Source organism: Pituophis catenifer, unplaced genomic scaffold (genome assembly GCF_029215685.1).
Source record: "Pituophis catenifer annectens isolate HBS135680 unplaced genomic scaffold, rPitCat1.0.hap2 SCAF_2, whole genome shotgun sequence".
Classification (NCBI taxonomy): Eukaryota; Metazoa; Chordata; class Lepidosauria; order Squamata; family Colubridae; genus Pituophis; species Pituophis catenifer.
Window position 1 is genome coordinate 31,124,305 of NW_027256882.1, and position 21,823 is coordinate 31,146,127.

Consider the following 21,823-nt stretch of genomic DNA (forward strand, 5'->3'; position numbering starts at 1 on the left):
TTAACTTTTATAAGTCAAGGACTACCTATATTGGATGACGTCAATAAATTTTATTTATTTATTTGATTTATGTGCTGTCCTTCTCCGGAGACTTGGGGCGGCATAAAATGCTTTTAAGCAATAGCCTTCATACTTTTGTATATACCTGCTTAGTAGGGCTTTTGGCCCCCCCTAAGCGGTATTCTATTTTATACTAAGTCAGCTTATTGTCCCCACAAACTGGGTCCTCATTTTACCTACCTTGGAAGGCTGAGTCAACCTTGAGCCTTGTGAGAATTGAACTCGCAGTAATTGCAAGCAGCCGGCAGCTAAATACTACTTTAACAGTAGTTTAGTCCACTGCACCACCAGGCTGCCCTTGAAGAGCATCCAAAAGTTTTAGCTGGTAGAGAATGCAATGGCTGGATAAGCTATATGTATTTCTGAAGTAACACATGTCACACCTCTGCTCTGTGAGCTGCCTTGGTTGCCAGTTTGCTTGCGGATCCGGTTCGAGGTGCTGGTTTTGCCTTTGAAAGCCCTTCCTGGCATGGGCCTGAGCTGACGTACCACCTTTCCCTGCTTATTTCCGCCTGTCCAATGATACCTGGCAAAGAAGACATGCGGCAGGCACCATCAGCTGGGCATCTCCATTTGGTGGGTCCGAGGAAACGTGCCTTCTGTGCTGTGGTCCCCATCCTCTCCCCTGAAATGAGATTAATTCCACCCTTTTTGAGCCTCTGGAAGGCTCTCAAGACGTGGCTTCATCCTCAGGCCTGGGGCTCTTAAGATATGAGATATGCTCAGATGGTTCCACTGCTGAGATGGCTGTTTCCATCCATTTTATTGCCTGGGGGAGTTGTAGAGTTACTTATTTCTTAGCATAGATTTTTATGTATGTTGTTGATATGGCTGTGGTTTTTAATCTCATTGTTATACATCGCCCAACATTGCTTTTGGGGGCAGGCTGGGAGTATAGAAATTTCATTTATAAATAAATAATAAAAATGTAAGTTTTTGAGGAGGACTTTAGAATGGCTAAATTGAAGGAGAATAAAGGAGGGTTACAAATAAATAAAGTCGGATTTGAATTGGGGGGGGTGATAATGGAAGAGGAAATCAGGGTCAGATAACAAATACCTTATCAGTTAACAATAATAATGGGTTAAATTCCTATTGTGTTTCTTTACCCCTACTGTGATCCCTATTTGCAGCTTTTACTTTCCCTAATTTTAATTTTACACTTTCCTCTCGACTTACAGGGAGAAAAGTGGGGAGGGGGGGGAGAGAAAGCTTTTCAGTTAATTACATTAAAAAAGGAAACACATAGAATGCAGAGTATATTCTGAATCGAACTGATGTATTTTAACTGTATAAATATGGAGAGACGTTCAAGAACAGGATGAGATCAAGAGACTGGTGGGGCCGAGTAGGGCTTATGTATCTGTATCTTCTAACAGTAAAGTCATGACTGCAGTTTGTGTTAATGAAATGACACCGTCCATATCCAAATGGATGAGACACGAGAGCAAGCAATAGCCAGAAATAGGAGACTGATAAATATTGAGGGAAAGAACTAAGGTGGGGGGAATGGCTTTGCATGGCAACTTAGTATGTCCAAGAAGGAATGTGGAGTGGAAATGTCTATCAAGTGAAATCAAAAGGCAAAAGTAGAATATCCCACCCAAGCCAGTTAATCACCAGGCTGACTTTTTAAAGGGACACCCTAAACTTCCATTTTCAATGCAGATCTAAAGTACGGATGGTGATAGCGGCCATTTCAGCGATTGGCTCTGAGCTCTGTAGCATGGAGGAATCTGGAATAAAATAAACCCAACATATGCGGCCAATTTTTTGATCTTTTTAACCTTATAGTTTTATACTGCTACTTATGACATTGTAATAATCAGGTATTACTGGAATTGCCCTCAATAAATGATGTGGTCATGTCATGTCACTTTTTATAAACTAATTATGAAAATTCACCTAATGTGGACACAGTAATGAGAGTCCTTAGATTGCCTATGTAACATGTTTGTGATGAGAGCTGCACTGGATTGATTTCTTTACAGGTATAATTCAAGTTACTGGTCATCCCCTCTTAACCTACTTATTATAGCAGTAACATATAGACACAGATACCACCACAGAATATTTTACAGCAGTCTCCCTTTACAGTCAGCATATTTCCCCCAACAATCTGGGTCCTCATTTTACAGATCCCAGAAGGATCAACCTCAACCCCCGTCCGGATCAAATGACAGGCTGTGGGCAGAGTCAGCTGGCAATACTGCATTCTAAGCACTGTGTCAATAGGGCACCTGACATTATTCTCCCACCTTTATTATTTTTGCATCTACTTGTTCTATTGGTTGAGATGGGGGTAGGTAGGCATGCTCCTTCTCCATTCCTTTACATTTTGATGATAGGAGCTAGGAAGTCAGCCTTTTTTACTGTAGCTCCAACCCTATGGGAACACTCTTTCCCATAAAATTTGGCAGGCCTTTTTCCTCCTAAAGGTTTCCTGTCTGTCATCTCCAATTCTAGGAGGCAGTGCTCAACTCTGTTGCTTAGCTGAATTTTGTTGCTGGGCAGGTTTCTTTCGCCAGCCCACCATATTTACCATGTTTAAAAACAAAGACATGTTTGATTAAAAAGAATCAGCTGAGAAATTATAATGGTAAATTTCTCAGCTGAGCTTGCAATGAGAGATCAGAAATGATATTCAAGATATCTCTACATACATCAAATTACACCTTGTGGAATATCTTCTGTACGATCAGAGGAATTTTGTCCGAAATACTGTTAGCAATCTAGGCATTAAAATGGTTTCTCCCCTATGTGTAACCTTACATGATTTATAAGGGTAGACATATTACTGAAAATTTTCCCACAATCCAGACATTCATTACGGTCTCGCTCCTGTGTGAGTCCTCTGGTGTATCACCAGCTTGGAATTCTGAATGAATTTTTTACCACACTCCAGACACTCATATGGTTTTTTTCTGGCGTGAATTCTCTGGTGTATCACCAGGTTGGAACTCTGAGTGAAACGTTTCCCACAATCCAGGCACTCATATGGTTTGATGCCTGTATGAGTTCTCTGATGTAACACCAGGTAAGAATTCCGACAGAAACATTTCCCACAATCAGGACACTTATATGGTTTCTCTCCTGTATGAGTCTTCTGGTGTATCAGAAGGTTGGAATTCTGCTTGAAACTCTTTCCACAATCCAGACACTTATATGGTTTCTCTCCTGTGTGAGTTCTTTGGTGTTCCACCAGGTGGGAATTTCGACTGAAATGTTTCCCACAGTCCAGACACTCATATGGTTTCTCTCCTGTGTGAGTGCTCTGGTGTACCACCAGATTGAAATTCTTACTGAAACTTTTCCCACAATCCGGACACTCATATGGCTTCTCTCCTGAGTGAGTCCTCTGGTGTATAACCAAGTCATAATTCTGAGTGAAACTTTTCCCACACTCCAAACACTCAAATGGTTTTTCTCCTGTGTGAGTCCTCTGGTGTTTCACCAGAGCAGAGTTCCAATTGAAACTTTTCCCACACTCCAGACACTCATATGGTTTTTCTCCTGTGTGAGTTCTCTGGTGTACCACCAGCTTAGAATTCCAAAAGAAACCTTTCCCACAATCAGGACACTTATATGGTTTCTCTCCTGTGTGAGTTCTCTGGTGTTCCACAAGGTGGGAATTTCGACTGAAACTTTTCCCACAATCCAGGCACTCATACGGTTTCTCTCCTGTGTGAATCCTCTGGTGTATCATCAGGTTGGAATTCTGAGTGAAGCTTTTCCCACAGTCGTGACACTCATATGGTTTCTCCCCTGTGTGAGTCCTCTGGTGTATCACTAGGCTGGCATTCTGAGTGAAACTTTTCCCACAATAAAGACACTCATATGGTTTCTCTCCCATATGAGTCCTCTGGTGTCTCAACAGCTTGGAATTCTGAATGAATTTTTTCCCACACTCCAGACACTCATATGGTTTCTCTCCTGTGTGTGTTCTCTGGTGTATCACCAGTTTGGAAGTCTGACTAAAACCTTTTGCACAATGTGGACACTCATACAATCTCTCTCCCGTGCGAGTCCTCTGATGCTTCATCTGATCAGACTTCAAAGTATAAGTCCTACAATCAGGACACTCATATGGTTTCTCTCCAGCTTGAATCCTCTGGTGTATCACTAGGTGGGAATTCACAGTGAAACTTAATCAGGACATTCAAAGGGTTTCACTCCAATGTGAGTTTTCTTGTGTCTCACCAGAGTGGGGTGGCATCCTAAAGCTTTTGCCACATTGGGATCACTGGTAGGCCCACTCCCCGGTGTGAGTGTTTCCATGTGGGAGCTGTTCTGAGTAAAACTTTTGCCCCTCTATGAGCATTTGTGTGGATTTTCATTGGTGTGGACCCTCTCTTGCATAATTAGCTGTGATCTGCAATCTGTTGTTTTTTTCGACAATAGGCCCACTGTGTGATTTTCTAACATTTATATTCTTGCATACTTGAGGAGGCCAAAAATATTTCTGAGCTCTTACCTGCAGGTACTTTGAAAGCCCTTACAAAGGCTTTCATTAATGCCATTCCATTTCGGCTATCCAAGGGAAGTTTTCCTTCCCACAGACTTCGTTATTTCCACTTTTTCTGAATTTGGAAATTATCCCGACTTTTCATGTAATCTTTCTTTGAGTTCCACATATTCCATTGTTTCCAGCTCAAAACTTTATTCTTGTTATTCTTTCCCTTGTTTCTCATCTTCTGAGGAAAGAGAAGAGTTTTTATACTTTCTGGAGGAAGTGGGAAAGATTTTGGTTGATTTTTTGTTTTTGTTTTAACGCTGCTTCTCATTCTCTGTTATTTACAGTCCTCTTCTTAGAATCTTCTTTATCTGTAAGATCCATATGAATGAGTTAGTATTATTATTGTTAAAAAGAAATGGCTGCAGAAACATGAGGAAACACCAAAAAAAAGCGCCCCACATATATTACCATGGAAAAGTATCAAAATGGTACTTTAACCTGTAATAATTATGGTTCATTTGGCACATTAAAAAATCTAAATTCAGATCTCCACTCAATCCTTTTCTTTTTGCACTGTGTAAATCATATTAGCATTGAAAATTGTTATAAAATATTCCTGTTTATTGTTTATTTCAGTCTGCAAAATGTCCCAAAAGGGTATTCGCTCAAATTCTTTGATCTCATTTTAGAAAGGTGGCACACTAACGGATGAAATGATGCCCAAATCCCATGCAAGATTTAAAACATCTGTTTTGCCCATGAAACTCCACATTTGACAGGTCAATAAAACGGGTCAATAAAATCAGAAGGAATCAAGAGTTATGTGGAGACTGAGGGAGATCGACCTGTGCGCTCCCACAGAGAGGGCCTCCTCGAGTGCCTTCAGCCAAACAATGTAGGCTGGTGACCCCCAGGGGGAGGGCCTTCTCTGTGGGGGCACCTACCCTCTGAAACCAGCTGCCCCCAGAGATAAGGGGAATCCAAGACCTTGGTGCCTTCCGCCGTGCCCTCAAAACTTTCTTTTTTCAGCAAGCCAGGCTGGCCTAACACTTTTTTAAAATGTTTTTAATTGTTTTGTCATTGCTTTTAATTATGGGGCCAAATATATATATATATATATATATCTTTTTAATTGTATTTTAATGTTTGTAGTTTATGTTTTTACTTTGGCTGTACACCGCCCTGAGTCCTCAGGGAGAAGGGCGGTATATAAATTTGATATAAAATAAAATAAAATAAAAATTCCCCAAATCTCCCATTGGTAAAACCACTGGCAGCAGTTTTAAATCGTGCAGCCCCAGAGGAATAAAATTCGGGTAGGGAAAGAATATACAGCAGCAGCAGCAGCCATGCTTCAGCCTCTTTTCTTTCTCTGCTTCATACTCCGTGGAAGAACCCAAAGGGCCCGACTTCCTCCCGGCTTCTCCTCCGACCTTCCCTCCACTCACCTCCCAGGAGCCGCTGCCACCCTCCAAGCAGCACAAGAGGCTCCGCCGACGCCATCATACTCCCGTGGGCGACCCGGAAGAGGAAGTTCCTCTGACCTTCGCCTCCCCTCGTCGACATCCTTTTTTCCTTCTTGTGCCATATCCGTAATTGGACGTTGGCAATCCTCTCTAGCAAGCCAATACTCTATCGTTTCAACACGTTCAAGCTCAGCCTCTCTCCATTCCCTTGAATAGCTATGCTGCAGTTGTACAGTACCTGCTTTCTAGTCGCCAATATTGCTTCTCTGTAGATCGCCATCTAGCGCCTGAAGGCGGAAGAACATGCTCGTTCTACTCTAAGGCGTTTGAAGATGTTCTCATGGATTCCGTGCTTCCTTAAGTGCCAACAAGTCCTATTTGATTCCCATCGAGCTCATCGGTAGCTTTTCTCCCTGAGGCTCCATCCCAAAACCTTTTCTTTCAGGTCCCCCAAGAGGGCATCCATTGTCCCTGGAGCTGAGCTGCAAGCATCCTTTGGAAGAAGCGGGAACTAAACCAAAGAAAAGCACCCTTGGGGGAATGATGTGCAAATAGGAAACGAGAGACTAGCCTAAACAATTGCCAGCTTCATCCCATTAATAAAAGAAGGAAATAAGGGACAAAAAACCTGAAGTGCCCATCCACATTGCTTCCATCTCTCTCTCATCTCTTTTTCTGTCTGTCTCTCATCTCTTTTTGTCTCTCATCACTCTTTCTCACTCACTCTAATCTTTCTCTCTCTCTCTCTCATATCTCTCTCCCGTCTCTCTCATCTCTTTTTCTCTCTCATCTCTTTTTCTGTCTCTCATCACTCTTTCTCACTCACTCTCATCTTTCTCTCTCCCTCCCCCTTCTCTCTCTCTCTCTCTCTCTCTCTCATATCTCTCTCCCCTGTCTCTCTCATCTTTTTGTCTCTCATCTCTTTTTGTCTCTCTCATCACTTTCTCACTCTCTCATCTTTCTCTCTCCCTCCCCCTTCTCTCTCTCTCTCTATCTCTCTCCCCTGTCTCTCTCATCTCTTTTTCTGTCTCTCATCTCTTTTTGTCTCTCTCATCACTCTTACTCACTCTCATCTTTCTCTCTCCCTCCCCCTTCTCTCTCTCTCATATCTCTCTCCCGTCTCTCTCATCTTTTTCTGTCTGTCTCTCATCACTCTCACTCACTCTCATCTTTCTCTCTCCCTCCACCTTCTCTCTGTCTCTCTCATATCTCTCTCCCGTCTCTCTCATCTTTTTGTCTCTCTCATCTCTCTTTCATCACTCTTTCTCACTCTCATCTTTCTCTCTCCCCCCCTTTCTCTCTCTCATATCTTTCTCTCTCTCCCCTCTGTCTCTCTCATCTCTTTCTTTCTTTCTCTCATCTCTCTCTCTCTCTCTCTCTGTCATTCTGATTCTCTGGCACTCTCTGGGTCTCGCGGGTGGTTCTTTGGTCTTTGTTGGTGCTGGACGCTCCTCGGTGCTTGGGGAGACACAGGACCTGCTCTCCGTCCCGAGACATTTGCCCGACCCGGATATTCTGCATTGTATTGGGCTCCAAGAGGAGAAGAGATGCTGTCTTCCCTGTTGTGAAGCACGCTAAATATAACTGAGCTACAAAAGCAGCAGGCAGGCCATTGAGGTGCCAACAGCAATGGCAGACAGAAATGGCCAGGCCAGGCTAGTGTCTCACAGCTGAGAGGAAGTTGCATGTCTCCCAAAGACACTGAGGTTTGCAGAGCACCAACAAGGGCCGGAAGAAACGCCTGCGAGAACCAGCAAGAGATGAATCGTCGCTCCGGTCTGAAATATGGAGCGAATCTCCATCCCCCACCCTTCCCTTCCTTCTCAGGCTGGGCAAGGAGTAACAGGGAGGGGAGGACAAGGTGTGGGCCAGCCACCGGTGGGTTCAGCAGACAGGAAGCCACAGCAGGGGGACGAAAGAGCCACAGATTTCCGCCACCCATTGCTTCGGCCCACCTGCGTCACCAACCCCACCTTGCACCATTACCTCGTTCCAGCCAGCGAGGGTTGCACTACTCCTTGCATGTTGTACCAACTGCAAAGTTGCAAGTATGTCCACCTACGGCGGAGATTTTCAGCCCCACCATGAGCTGCCTAGCCAGTCCCATATTCCAGAGCTCTAGTCACAGGACTGGCCATTGGTCATCCCGGAGCAGCTCCTCCACCCGGGTGTGCTGCGGACCACCAAAAATTTCCCACGGATTACCAACGGTCCACGGACCACCGGTTGGTGACCTCTGATCTACTGTGCCAATTGTACCCTTTTCTGGACCAGGCGGCCTTCCGCATGGGTCACCTCCTATTTGGATCACTGCACTGGACCACCCAGAAAATTCAAATGGTGCAGAACGCAACAGCACACACAGTAATGAGTCCCTAGATTGCCTTTGCAACATGTTTGTGATGAGAGCTGCACTGGATTGTTTTCTTTACAGGTACAATTCAAGTTACTGGTCATCCCCTTTAAAGCTACTGTATTTATTATAGCAATAGCATTTAGATACATATACCACCACAGAACGCTTTATAGCAGTCTTGTTTTACAGAATCAGCATATTTCCCCCAACAATCTGGGTCCTTTTACAGATCTCAGGATGGAAGGCTTTCAACCTCGAGCCCCGTCAGGATCAAATTACAGTGTATGGGCACAGTCAGCTGGCAATACTGCATTCTAAGTCTGTGTCACTAGGGCACCTGTCATTATTCTCCTTTATTATTTTTAAATCTACCTCTTCTACTGGTTGAGATAGGGGGGCATGCTCCTTGTCCATTCCTTTACATTTTGCTGATAGGAGCTTGGAAATAAACCTTTTCTACTGCAGCTCCAGCCCAATGGGAACTCTTTCCCATAAACTATTTTATGGGAACTATTTCATATAAAATTTGGCAGGCCTTTTTGCTTGTAAAGGTTTCCTCTGTCCAGTCGATTCTAGGAGGCGGTGCTTACCTGTTTTAGTTGAGAGAGCCAGTTCATGTGGCTCTAAACAGAATGCTGTTACCATTCCACCAAAGTGGTACTTCTTTATCTACTCACATTTGCATACTTTCAAGGAGTGTTGTGGTAGCCTAGAGCTCTCATCATCAGGAGGCTGTGAGTTCAATCCTAGGTTGAGGCTGATAATATCTCTCTCTTGGCACAATGAGAATGTATCTCCCCAGCCAGCCTCTGGGAGGTGAAGTCCAAAAGTCACCAAGTTTGGAGACCCCTGAGTTAGACCCAGTTTAAATCTAGGTCTGCTGCAAAATTCTGCATTGGAGACAGGAAGTGGATCCAACCAGTAAACACTCAGCTCTATTCAGTTGCCCAGACTCCACCCCGCAAAGGATTACAGGGTCATTAAATGACCTAAAAAAAATTGCATGCTTTCGAACTGCTAGGTGTGCAGGACCTGCAGAAAGTAACAGTAGCTCACCCTGTTGTGTGGCATGTGGGTTTCTAACCCAGGTTGTCAATATTCCTACGGACGTCCTCAGCATATTTAATTGCTGACCATCATGCCTCCTCTGATAGTGAGATAGGAAGCATATAAATTTAAGAAAACAAATAAATTTTATTTCCTTTTTATTCAGAAACTCAAGATGGCATATAAAGCACTTCCTGGGTTACATCTTGGGCAAAGAAAGGATCTTTTCTCATTTTAAATCCGCAGACCAGCCAACCTACCTGCACAGAAATACTTTCTGCCTCTCAGTTGGCATTTTAAATTAGCATCCAGCAGCTTCTGGCAGCCACTTTCCTGCCTAACACTGAACTGGAACTTGTGGCTTTTCATTCAGGGTCCTTGATTCTTGTCTTTTTTTCCTGTTTTTTATATAATAATAGTAAACATTATATAATGTTTATTATAAATAATAAACATTATTTTTATTAGTAACAAACATGACCACAGAAGTGTCTTCAGACAACACTGGCTCTCTCAGGTAAGAAACAAGAGATGAGTACCACTCCCTAGAGCTGGATACAAGTGGTCAGGGGCAACCTTTGCCTTAATTATTATTTTAAACAGAAGATAATATTAACAAGAATTAATAAAGTAAAGCTACTTCCAATTTCCTTTACAGTGAATGTAATTAGAAATACAAAATTATATCTTACTCGATGGTTATAAAAATAACTTTTTTTTTTTTACAATTACCTGGTTTTTAATAATCAAAACTATAAGTCATAACTTTATTTTTTCTGTTTCACACAAGCCTCTAAAGGGTTTTCAATCAGCAAGGGATGTGGAAAATGTCTTTTCTCTGACTGAGGAAGTCAATTATTCATTTCAACAAATGCCATCATCCTCGACAACCATTCCATTGCGGTTAAAGTTGAGACTTTCCACTTTGGTGCATAGAATACAGGTGATCATTGACTTATGACAACAATGGGACAGAAATGTTGGTCCTACGTCATTGTGGTCATAAAGCTATATACTCATATAATTGCCTCTCTCAACAACCGGAATCCTGCCCCCTCCAAGTCGCGATCACTAACAGACCATGTAACTCATCAAGCAAACAGAGTGAAAATGTTACCTGCCAGAAGAGGGCAGGCAGTTCCCCTCTATGTGCAAAAGGGAATTTCGTTGTTGGGCAGGTTTCTTTCGCTAGCCAACCATAGGACTTCACCTGTCTACCCTGCGTGGAAGGGAACAATTGCACTGGGCCAAAGAAAGGAAGCTCAGAAAGGGCTTGGATCTCCCAACACAGATCTCCTCCTTCATGTTTAATAATAAGACATGTTTGATTAAAAAGAATCAGCTGAGAAATCAAAATAGTTAATTTCTCAGCTGAGCTTGCAATGAGAGAACAGAAATGATATTGAAGATTCCTCTAGACACATCAAATTACTCCTTGTGGAATATCTTCTGTACGATAAGAGAGGAGTTTTGTATGAAACACCATCAGTAATCTAAGCATTAAAATGGTTTCTCCCCTATGTGTAACCTTACATGATTTATAAGGCTAGACCTGATACTGAAATCTTTCCCACAATCCGGACATTCATATGGTCTCGCTCCTGTGTGAGTCCTCTGGTGTATCACCAGCTTGGAATTCTGAACAAATTTTTTCCCACACTCCAGACACTCATATGGTTTTTCTCCGGTGTGAGTTCTCTGGTGTATCACAAGGGCAGAATTCCAATGGAAACTTTTACCACAATCCAGACACTGATATGGTTTGTTGCCTGTATGAGTTCTCTGGTGTACCACCAGGTGAGAATTCCGACAGAAACCTTTCCCACAATCAGGACACTTATATGGTTTCTCTCCTGTATGAGTTCTCTGGTGGACCACCAGATTGAAATTCCTACTGAAACTTTTCCCACACTCAAGACACTCATATGGTTTTTCTCCTGTGTGAATCTTCTGATGTATCAGAAGGTTGGCATTCTGCTTGAAACTCTTCCCACAATCCGGACACTCATATGGTTTCTCTCCTGTGTGAGTTCTCTGGTGTATCACCAAGTTGGAATGCTGACTAAAACGCTTCCCACATTCCGGACACTCATATGGTTTATCTCCTGTGTGAGTGCTCTGGTGTACCACCAGATTGAAATTCTTACTGAAACTTTTCCCACAATCTGGACACTCATATGGTTTCTCTCCCAAGTGAGTCTTCTGGTGTATAACCAAATCGGAATTCCGAATGAAACATTTGCCACATTCCAGACATTCATATGGTTTTTCTCCTGTATGAGTCCTCTGGTGTATAACCAGAGCAGAATTCCAATTGAAACTTTTACCACAATCCAGACATTGATATGGTTTGTTACCTGTGTGAGTCCTCTGGTGTACCACCAGGTTAGAATTCCAAGAGAAACCTTTCCCACAATCAGGACACTTATATGGTTTTTCTCCTGTGTGAATTCTCTGGTGTTCCACCAGGTGGGAATTTCTACTGAAACTTTTCCCACAATCCAGGCACTGATACGGTTTTTCTCCAGTGTGAATTCTCTGATGTATTACCAGTTCGGAATTCCAATTGAAACCTTTTCCACAATCTGGACACTGATACGGTTTCTCTCTTGTGTGAGTCCACTGGTGTATCAGCAGGCTGGTATTCTGCTTGAAACTCTTCCCACAATCTGGGCACTCATATGGTTTCTCTCCTGTGTGAGTTCTCTGATGTATCACCAGTTTGATATTCTGCTTGAAACATTTCCCACAATCCAGACATTTATATGGTTTCTCTCCTGTGTGAGTCCTCTGGTGTATCACTAGGTTGGCATTTTGAGTGAAATTTTTCCCACAATCCTGACACTCATATGGTTTATCTCCCATGTGAGTCCTCTGATGTATCACTAGATTGGAATTCTGCTTGAAACTCTTCCCACAATACAGACACTCATATGGTTTCTCTCCTGTGTGAGTTCTCTGATGTATCAGTAGTTTGGAAGTCTGACTAAAACCTTTTGCACAATGTGGACACTCATACAATTTCTCACCCGTGTGAGTCCTCTGATGCTTCATCATATCAGCCTTCCAAGTATAAGTTTTCCCACAATCAGGACACTCATATGGTTTCTCTCCAGTGTGGGTCCTCTGGTGTATCACCAGATGTGAATTCCGAGTGAAACTTTTTTCACAATCAGGACATTCAAAGAGTTTCTGCCCAGTGCGAGTTTTCTTGTGTCTCACCAGAATGGGGTGGCATCCTAAAGCTTTTGCCAGATTGGGACACTGGTAGGCCTACTCTCCAGTGTGAGTGTTTCCATGTGGGAGCTGTTCTGAGTAAAACCTTTGCCGCTCTATGAGCATTGGTGTGGATTTTCATTGGTGTGGACTCTCTCTTGCATAATTAGCTGTGATCTGCAATCTGTTGTTTTTTTGACAATAGGCCCACTGTGTGATTTTCTAAGATTTATATTCTTGCATACTTGAGGAGGCCAAAAATATTTCTGAGCTCTTACCTGCAGGTACTTTGGATTAAGTCGCTCTTTCCTTCCTCAAAGGCTTTCATTAATGACATTCCATTTTGGCTATCCAAGGGAACTTTTCCTTCCCACAGACTTCCAGTTATTTCCACTTTTTCTGAATTTGGAAATTATCCCCTTTGACTTTTCATGTAATCTTTCCTTGGGTTCCAAATACTCTATTGTTTCCAGCTCAAAACTTTATTCTTGTTATTCTTTCCCTTGTTTCTCATTTCCTGAGGAAAGAGAAGAGTTTTTATACTTTCTGGAGGAAGTAGAAAAGATTTTGGTTGTTTTTTTGTTTTTGTTTTAATGCTGCTTCTCATTCTGTTATTCACAGTCCTCTTCTTAGCAACTTCTTTGTCTGTAATATACATATTAATGAGTTAGTATCATTATTGTTAGGAAAACTGGCTGCAGAACATGAGGAAACAGCAAAAAAAAAAAAAAAAAAAAGCCCCACATATATTACCATGGAGAAGTTTCAAAATGGTACTTTAACCTGTAATAATTATGGTTCATTTGGCACATAAAAAAATCTAACTTCAAATATCATATTCAATCATTAAGGTTTCTTTTCGCATTGTGTAAATTATTAGCATTGTAAATTATTATAAAATATTTCTGAAAATACTGAAGATTATACAGATATGCACACATAAAATACACATCTATGAATTTGTGTATGTAAAAAACTCTTACGTTTATTTCAGTCTGCAAAATATCCCAGAAGGGTATTCGCTCAAATTCTTTGATCTCATTTTAGAAAAGTGGGACACTAACGGATGAAATGATGCCCAAATCCTATGCACGATTTAAAACATCTGTTTTGCCCATGAAACTCCACATTTGACAGATCAATAAAACGGGTCAATAAAATCAGAAGGAATCAAGAGTTATGTGGAGACTGAGGGAGATCGACCTGTGCGCTCCCACAGAGAGTGCCTCCTCGAGTGCCTTCAGCCAAACAATGTAGGCTGGTGACTCCCAGGGGGAGGGCCTTCTCTGTGGGAGTACCTACCCTCTGGAACCAGCTGCCCCCAGAGATAAGGGGAATCCAAGACCTCGGTGCCTTCCACCGTGCCCTCAAAACTTTCTTTTTTCAGCAAGCCTGGCTGGCTTTACACTTTTTAAAAATGTTTTTAATTGTTTTGTCATTGCTTTTAATTATGGGGCCCATCCTTTCTAAGGTAGGTAAATTGAGGACCCAGTTGTGGGGACAATAAGCTGACTTTGTATAAATATACAAAAGGATGAAGGCTATTGTTGAGCACATTGTAAGCGGCCCTGAGTCTCCGGAGAAGGGCGGCATATAAATCAAATTAAAAAAAAAAAGAAACTCCACATTTGACAGGTCAATAAAACGGATCAATAAAATCAGAAGGAATTCAAGAGTTATGTGGAGACTGAGGGAGATGTAAGGTTAAGAAATATGAAACAAATCAATATAAAGATTTTTTTAAATTCCCCCAAACTCCCATTGGTAAAACCACAGGCAGCAGTTTTAAGTAGTGCAGCCCCAGAGGAATAAAATTTGGGAAAGAAAAGAATATGAAGCAGCAGCAGCCAACACTATTCAGCCTCTTTTCTTTCTCTGCTTCATACGCCGTGGAGGAACCAAAGGGCCCGACTTGCTCCGGGTTTCTCCTCCGACCTTCCCTCCACTCACCTCCCAGAGCCGCTTCCACCCTCCAAGCGGCACAAGAGGCTCCGCCGACGCCACCAACCTCCCGTGGGTCAGCCGGAAGAGGAAGCCCCTCTGCCCTTCGCCTCCCCTCCTCCACATCTTCTCTAGCAATGCATTTCTCTATCGTTCCAACCGTTCAATCTCAGCCTCTGCCCCTTGCCTGGAATAGCTCGGCCGCCGCTGTACTGTATTCACTGCTTTCTACGCTCCAGTGCCGCTTATTTGTGGAGCGCCATCTTAAAAATGGATTCTGGCCTGAAGTCCATTCCTCAGAGAAATCCAGAGAGATGAGATAGACAGACAGACAAAGGAGGGGGAGAGAAACAGAGATGAGAGAGAGGCAGAGAGAGGGGAGAGAGATGACAGATCCCTGTGTTTTGTTTTCTGTGGGAAACAGGTTCAAATGGCTCTTTGAGTGTTTAAGGTTGCAGAAACAGGAGGTCAAACTAACTGCCTGAAGGACCCCATCCCGTCACTGGGAGTCCAGGAGCTTCAGTGAGCGGCACACTGGATTCGTATTAGTGGTCCACGGGATTTAAAATTATGAATTTAGTGGTTCCTGAGGTCCGAAAGGTTGGTGACCCCTGGCCTACACCACTTAGGAACTTCAAGTATTCCAGAATACAGCAACACACAGAGTAATGGGGGGGCCCTAGGTTGCCTATGTAACGTTTTTTATTGTGCAAGCTACACTGGATTCAGTTTTTTCCAGGGACAATTCAAAATGCTGCTCATCACCTTTAAAACTGTCTTGCCCGCTCACTCACTTATCTATCTACTACCTACCTACCTACCTACCTACCTACCTACCTACCTACCTTACTTTTCCATCTGACTGTCCTAACATGTCAGATATGATAGACGTACTCCTAGTCCCTTTCTTGAAATATTGTCATTTGATGGGAGCTCGGAAGTCTGCCTTTCCCATTGCAGCCCCTCCCTATAAACCCTTTTCTCCCTGACATTGGGCAGGCCTTTAGTGTTCTGTAAAAACCTAACTCCCACCCACCCACAAAGCACTGGGATAAGAAGAGGCGACTGCACATCAGAAGCTGGATTTGGCACCAGGTTTTTGTTTTTATGCGTATGATTTTAATAGTATGGTTTTTATCTTAATTTTTGACAGGGAGCTGGCCAAAGTTTTCTTAACACAGATGGCTATGTAAATGTTTTAAATAAATCAAAGGCAACAGAGAGGAATCAAAACCTGGACCTGTTAAGCTGCCCGTCTGCAAGTTGCTTGAGGCACAATGCATTTCTTTATCAAATGTATATGCCACTCATCCCACAGCTAACTCCCTCAACGTAACTCCTTGCAAGGAGAAAAATTATTAGTTTCAAGCAAGAATGGCACCGGGCGTCAACCTTGTTAGTAAGGCCAGAAGGCCTAGTTAACTTCTAATTCGAACAAAAGCAAGGATCACCTTTCTGGAATTCTCTGACCATCAAAATGCCATCAACTGTGGCTTGTATTTTGAGGCTCTGTATTTTTGCCGTTTGCAATATATTCTGTATTAGGGTGGGCTGCCACGTACATTTTTTGATCAAATAAATATAGATGAATACATGTTTTTATTCTGCCTTTATTATATGTAGAAATAACCCAAGGCAGCAAATATATCTCCTCTGTCCACCTCCTATGATTCCGTTATTTTCTGCTAGCTGGGGATTTATGGAGCTTGAAATTTTGTGGTCACTCAGGTTGAAGGCGGCTGAAACTTTGGAAGCTGCAATTCAATGATCATTTCTGATCACAAAGCAAAAAACACCCCTAAAGCCATTTTTGCAGCAATTGCACAATTTCTGTTAAATATCTTATTTAAACTTAGTAGCTGGAACAGTGGGGTTATACAATGAGCCAGAACACACAATTATAATTGATTGGTTAGAGTGCTGGCTTCTGTTTGAGGCAATCTGCGCTGTGATTGGCTGCTGTGGGTATAAAGGAACTTCCTTTCCCTCCCCCTTTTTTCTTCTGTGTGCTCTGTGATTTAACTCATGCCTGAGTATCTTGTTTGCTGTAAATTAGATGTAAAATATATTTATTTACATAAAATTACAAGTTTGTGTGTCTATGACATCATTTGGACACCGGCTGCGTGGTTCCCTGACATTCTATAAATCCTCATATAGCCAGATATATGCATTAACTTATAATAAAATCAAAATATTTTTTTTCAATTATTTCTCTCTTCCATCATGTCTAATACATGACAACTAAAAAGCATCAAGTAAGACATTAACTAATTTCTCAGAAACATTTCAAAACGGAGATTAAAAATGACAATCAGTTCTTTTCTACACCCATCACTTTCTGCACCAAATCGATTTTCTTATGTGCAACAAGGGAAGAATTTTGTGAGAAGCATCGCTAATATTCTGGACATTTGAATGGTTTCTCCCCTGTATGTAAACCTACATGATTTATAAGGCTAGACCTAGTACTGAATCCTTTTCCGCAATCTGGACATTCATACGGTTTCTCCCCTGTGTGAATCCTCTGATGAATCAGCAAGTCACACTTCCAACTAAAACGATTCCCACAGTCTGGACACTCATAAGGTTTTTCTCCTGTGTGCAACTTCATGTGGCTGGTCAGATTTGATCTAGTATTAAAGCTTTTCCCACACTCTGGACAATCATATGGTTTCTCTCCTGTGTGAGTCCTCTGGTGTATCACTAGGTGGGAATGCTGACTAAAGCTTTTCTCACAATCTGGACACTTACATGGTTTCTCCCCAGTGTAAGTCCTCTGGTGTGTTACTAGGTCAGAATTTCGAATGAATTTTTTCCCACAATGTGAACACACATACAATTTCTCTCCTGTATGAGTCTTCTGGTGTATCACCAGGTCAGAAGTTTGAATAAAACTTTTCCCACAATCTTGACATGCATATGGTTTCTCCCCAGTGTGAGTTCTCTGGTGTATCACAAGGTTGGAATTTTGACAGAAACTTTTCCCACAATCCTGACACACATATGTGTGGGTTACAAATAAAGTTGGATTTGAATTGGAGGGTGGAAATGGAAGGGGAAATGAGGATCAGATAACAATTATCAGTTAATAATGTGTTAAATTCCTATTGTGTTTCTTTATCCCTACTGTAATCCCTATTTGCAGCTTTTACTTTCCCCAATTTTAATTTTACACTTTCCTCTCGACTTACGGGGAAAAGTGGGGGGAGGGAGAAAGCTTTTCATTTAATTACAAAAGGAAACACATAGAATGCAGAGTATATTCTGAATCGAACTGATGTATTTTAACTGTATAAATATGGAGAGACGTTCAAGAATAGGATGAGATCAAGAGACTGGTGGGGCCGAGTAGGGCTTATGTATCTGTATCTTCTAACAGTAAAGTCATGACTGCAGTTTAAGTTAATGAAATGACACCGTCCATATCCAAATGGATGAGACACGAGAGCAAGCAATAGCCAGAAAGAGGAGACTGATAAATATTGAGGGAAAGAACTAAGGTGGGGGGAATGGCTTTGCATGGCAATTTAGTATGTCCAAGAAGGAATGTGGAGTGGAAATGTATATCAAGTGAAATCAAAAGGCAAAAGTAGAATATCCCACCAAAGCCAGTTAATCACCAGGCTGACTTTTTAAAGGGACACCCTAAACTTCCATTTTCAATGCAGATCTAAAGTACGGACGGTGATAGTGGACATTTCAGCGATTGGCTCTGAACTCTGTAGCATGGAGGAATCTGGAATAAAATAAACCCAACATATGCGGCCAATTTTTTGATCTTTTTAACCTTATAGTTTTATATTGCTACTTATGACATTGTAGTAATCAGATATGAGGCATATACATTTAATAAATTAAAATTAATACATTTTATTGATTCCCTTTTTATTCAGAAACTCAAGACGACATAGAAAGCAGTCCTGGCTGGCATCCTGAGCCAAGAAAGAGGCTGTTTTCTCATTTTAAACTCCCTTTGCCAGCCAACCGATCTGCACGGGGATATTTTCAACCTCTGAATTGGCATCTCAAATTGGGATTTCATAGCACCTGGCAGCCACGTTCCTGCTTAATCTAACACTGGAACTCATGGTTTCCATTCAGTGTTTTTAACTCCTGCACTGGATTTTTTAATATAATTTATATTAATAATTTTAAACAGATGATTAAAAACACGACCGACTACACCAAAGAGAAGAAAAAAGAAATTAAAAGTGTAAAAAAGAAAAAGAGAAATAAGAGAGAAGTTACTTCCTTTACAGTAATTATACTTCGTTCAAAGGAATTACTTCCTTTACAGTAACATTAGAAATACAAAATTACTTCTATTACAAAAACTCTCTTTTCTGTTACCTGGTTAGTTTTTTTATAATCACAATTGTACATGATGACTTCATTTTTTTTTTCTTTCACACAAATCTCTGACAAACTTCCAATCAGTAATGAACGTACAGACAGTCTTTTCTTTGATTGAGGAAATCAATATAGTTTTCTCAGAACATTCCATCATCTTCACCAACCATTCCTCCATTGGGGTTACATCTGAATCTTTGGTGTATATAATACAGGTACTCTTCGACTTACTACCACAATGAGGATCAAAATTTTGATCCTAGGACAGGGGTCCCCAAACACCGGGTTGCACAAGTAGAAGGCAATTGTGCACATATGCGTGCATCTCCAGTTGCACAAGAGGCAAGGAAGCTCAGAAAGTGCTTGGACCTCCCAATTCAGATCCCCTCATGTTCAATATTAAGACATATTGATCAAAAGGAATGAGGCAAGACCATTAAAATAGTTAATTCCTCAGATGAGCTTGCAATGACAGATGAGAAATGAAAATCAAGAATCCTCTACACACGTCAAATGTTGTTTTATGTGGAATTTCCTGTGTGTGAGAAAGGAGGAATTTTGTGTGAAACACTGTCCGCAATCTGGACATTTGAATGGTTTCTCCCCTGTGTGTAACATTACATGATTTATGAGGCTAGACTGAGTACTGAAATCTTTCCCACAATCCGGACACTCATATGGTTTCTCCCCGGTGTGAGTCCTCCAGTGTATCACCAACTCAGAATTCCGAATGAAACTTTTCCCACACTCCAGACACTCAAATGGTTTTTCTCCTGTGTGAGTTCTCTGGTGAATCACCAGGGCAGAATTCCAATGGAAACTCTTACCACACTCTAGACACTGGTATGGTTTGTCCCCGGTGTGTGTTTTCTGGTGTACCATAAGTTTAGAATTACGATAGAAACCTTTCCCACAATCAGGACACTTGTATGGTTTTTCTCCTGTGTGAATTCTCTGGTGTTCCACCAGGTTGGAATTCCGACTGAAACTTTTCCCACAATCCAGGCACTCATACGGTTTTTCTCCCGTATGAATCCTCTGGTGTATCACCAGATCTGAATTCCAATTGAAACCTTTCCCACAATCTGGGCACTCATATGGTTTATCTCCAGTATGAGCATTCTGATGGATCAGCAGGTTGGAATTCCTACTAAAAGCTTTTCCACAATCTGGACACTCATATGGTTTTTCTCCCGTGTGAGTCCTCTGGTGTAACAGTAGGGTGGAACTTTTCTTGAAACTTTTCCCACAATCCAGACATTCATATTGTTTCTTGCCTGTGTGTGTCCTCTGGTGTATCACCAGCTTGGAATTCTGCTGGAAACTTTTCCCACAATCTGGACACTCAAATGGTTTCTCTCCTGTGTGAGTCCTTTGGTGCCTCACAAGGTTGGAATTCCCACTGAAACTTTTCTCACAATCTGGACATTCATACGGTTTCTCTCCTGTGTGTATCCTCTGGTGTATTACCAGGTAAGAGTTCTGACTGAAACTTTTCTCACAATACAGACACTCATATGGTTTCTCTCCTGTGTGAGTCCTCTGGTGTATCACTAGGTGGGAATGCCGACTAAAGCTTTTCCCACAATCTGGACACTCATATGGTTTCTGTCCAGTGTGAGTCCTCTGGTGTATTACTAGATGGGAATGCCGACTAAAGCTTTTTCCACAATCTGGACACTTATATGGTTTCTCTCCAGTGTGAGTCCTCTGGTGTATTACTAGGTCAGAATTTCGAATGAATTTTTTCCCACAATGTGAACACACATACAATTTCTCTCCTGTATGAGTCTTCTGGTGTATCACCAGGTCAGAAGTTTGAATAAAACTTTTCCCACAATCTTGACACACATATGGTTTCTCCCCAGTGTGAGTTCTCTGGTGTATCACCAGGTTGGAATTCCGACTGAAACCTTTCCCGCACTCTGGACACTCAAATGGTTTCTCTCCGGTGTGTGTCCTCTTGTGTATCACCAGGGTGGAATGCTTACTAAACTTTTTGCTACACTGTGGGCACTGGTAGGGCTTTTCTCCAGTATGGGTTCTCTTATGCTCAAGAAGTTGGGACTTGTAGGGAAAGGCTTTGCTACATTCAGAGAATTTGTATGGTTTTTCACCAGTGTGGGTCCTCTGATGCATAATCAGCTCTGATTTGCAATCGGCGCTTTTCCCACAATATGCACATCTGTGGAGATTTTCCACCTCTGATATGTCTGGGTTCTTGAGGAGGTAAAAAATATTTGTGATCCCTTCTTGGATGGTACTTTGATTCAAGCTGTTTTCTTCCTCATAGGGTGAGGCCTGCATTACTGTCTGAAATGACTGATTCCTCCCCACGGACTTCTAAATATTTTCCCCTTTTTTGTGGATTTGAAAATGTTCCCCCTTTACCTTTTCATTTAATGTTTCCTTGAGTTCCACATAAAATATTTTTTTTCCAGCTCAAAACTCTTTTCCTATTTTTTTTTCCTCACTTGTTGCTCACTTGCTGGGGAAGAAGAAGTTTTGTGGTTTTCTGCAGGAAAGGATTTGCTTTCCTTCTGAGTACTGCTTCTCATTCTTTGCTGTCCAGAAGGCTCTTCTTGGCATTCTCTTTGTCTATAAGATTGACATAAAAAGGTGATTTTAATTACTATTTATAAAATGGTTGCACAAGATGTGGAAACAAGAAAAAATACATATATTACAATGAAAAAACAAACATGCCAAAATTAGAGTAACACATTAACCGCTAACATTCATCATGACACATAGCAAGATCCAAATTCAAATATTCTCACAATCGTGAAATTTTCTTGGTGACTCGGGTGAATTTCAAAATGTTAGCATTTCAAATTGTTATCATCATATATACCGGGAAATACTGAGAATGGATTATACAGAGAAACATATATGCTCAAAGAAATACAGAAATGCTCCCCTATGTAT

The 21,823-nt window shown here is 41.7% G+C and overlaps 1 protein-coding gene and 1 pseudogene across 1 annotated transcript; both read right to left on the minus strand.

Annotated features, from left to right (window-relative positions):
• Positions 1-1,428: 1,428 nt before the first annotated feature.
• LOC139312024 (zinc finger protein 271-like) lies at positions 1,429-6,038 on the minus strand (annotated as a pseudogene).
• A 2,657-nt stretch (positions 6,039-8,695) lies between these two features.
• LOC139312029 (zinc finger protein 585A-like) lies at positions 8,696-21,386 on the minus strand. The gene is made up of 3 exons (XM_070936552.1): positions 19,491-21,386; positions 17,008-17,550; positions 8,696-12,545 (listed from the first exon to the last, which is right to left on the minus strand). The coding sequence occupies exons 1-3, from the start codon at positions 21,200-21,202 to the stop codon at positions 10,886-10,888; spliced, it is 3,915 nt and encodes a 1,304-aa protein (XP_070792653.1). The 5' UTR covers positions 21,203-21,386; the 3' UTR covers positions 8,696-10,885.
• Positions 21,387-21,823: the final 437 nt, after the last annotated feature.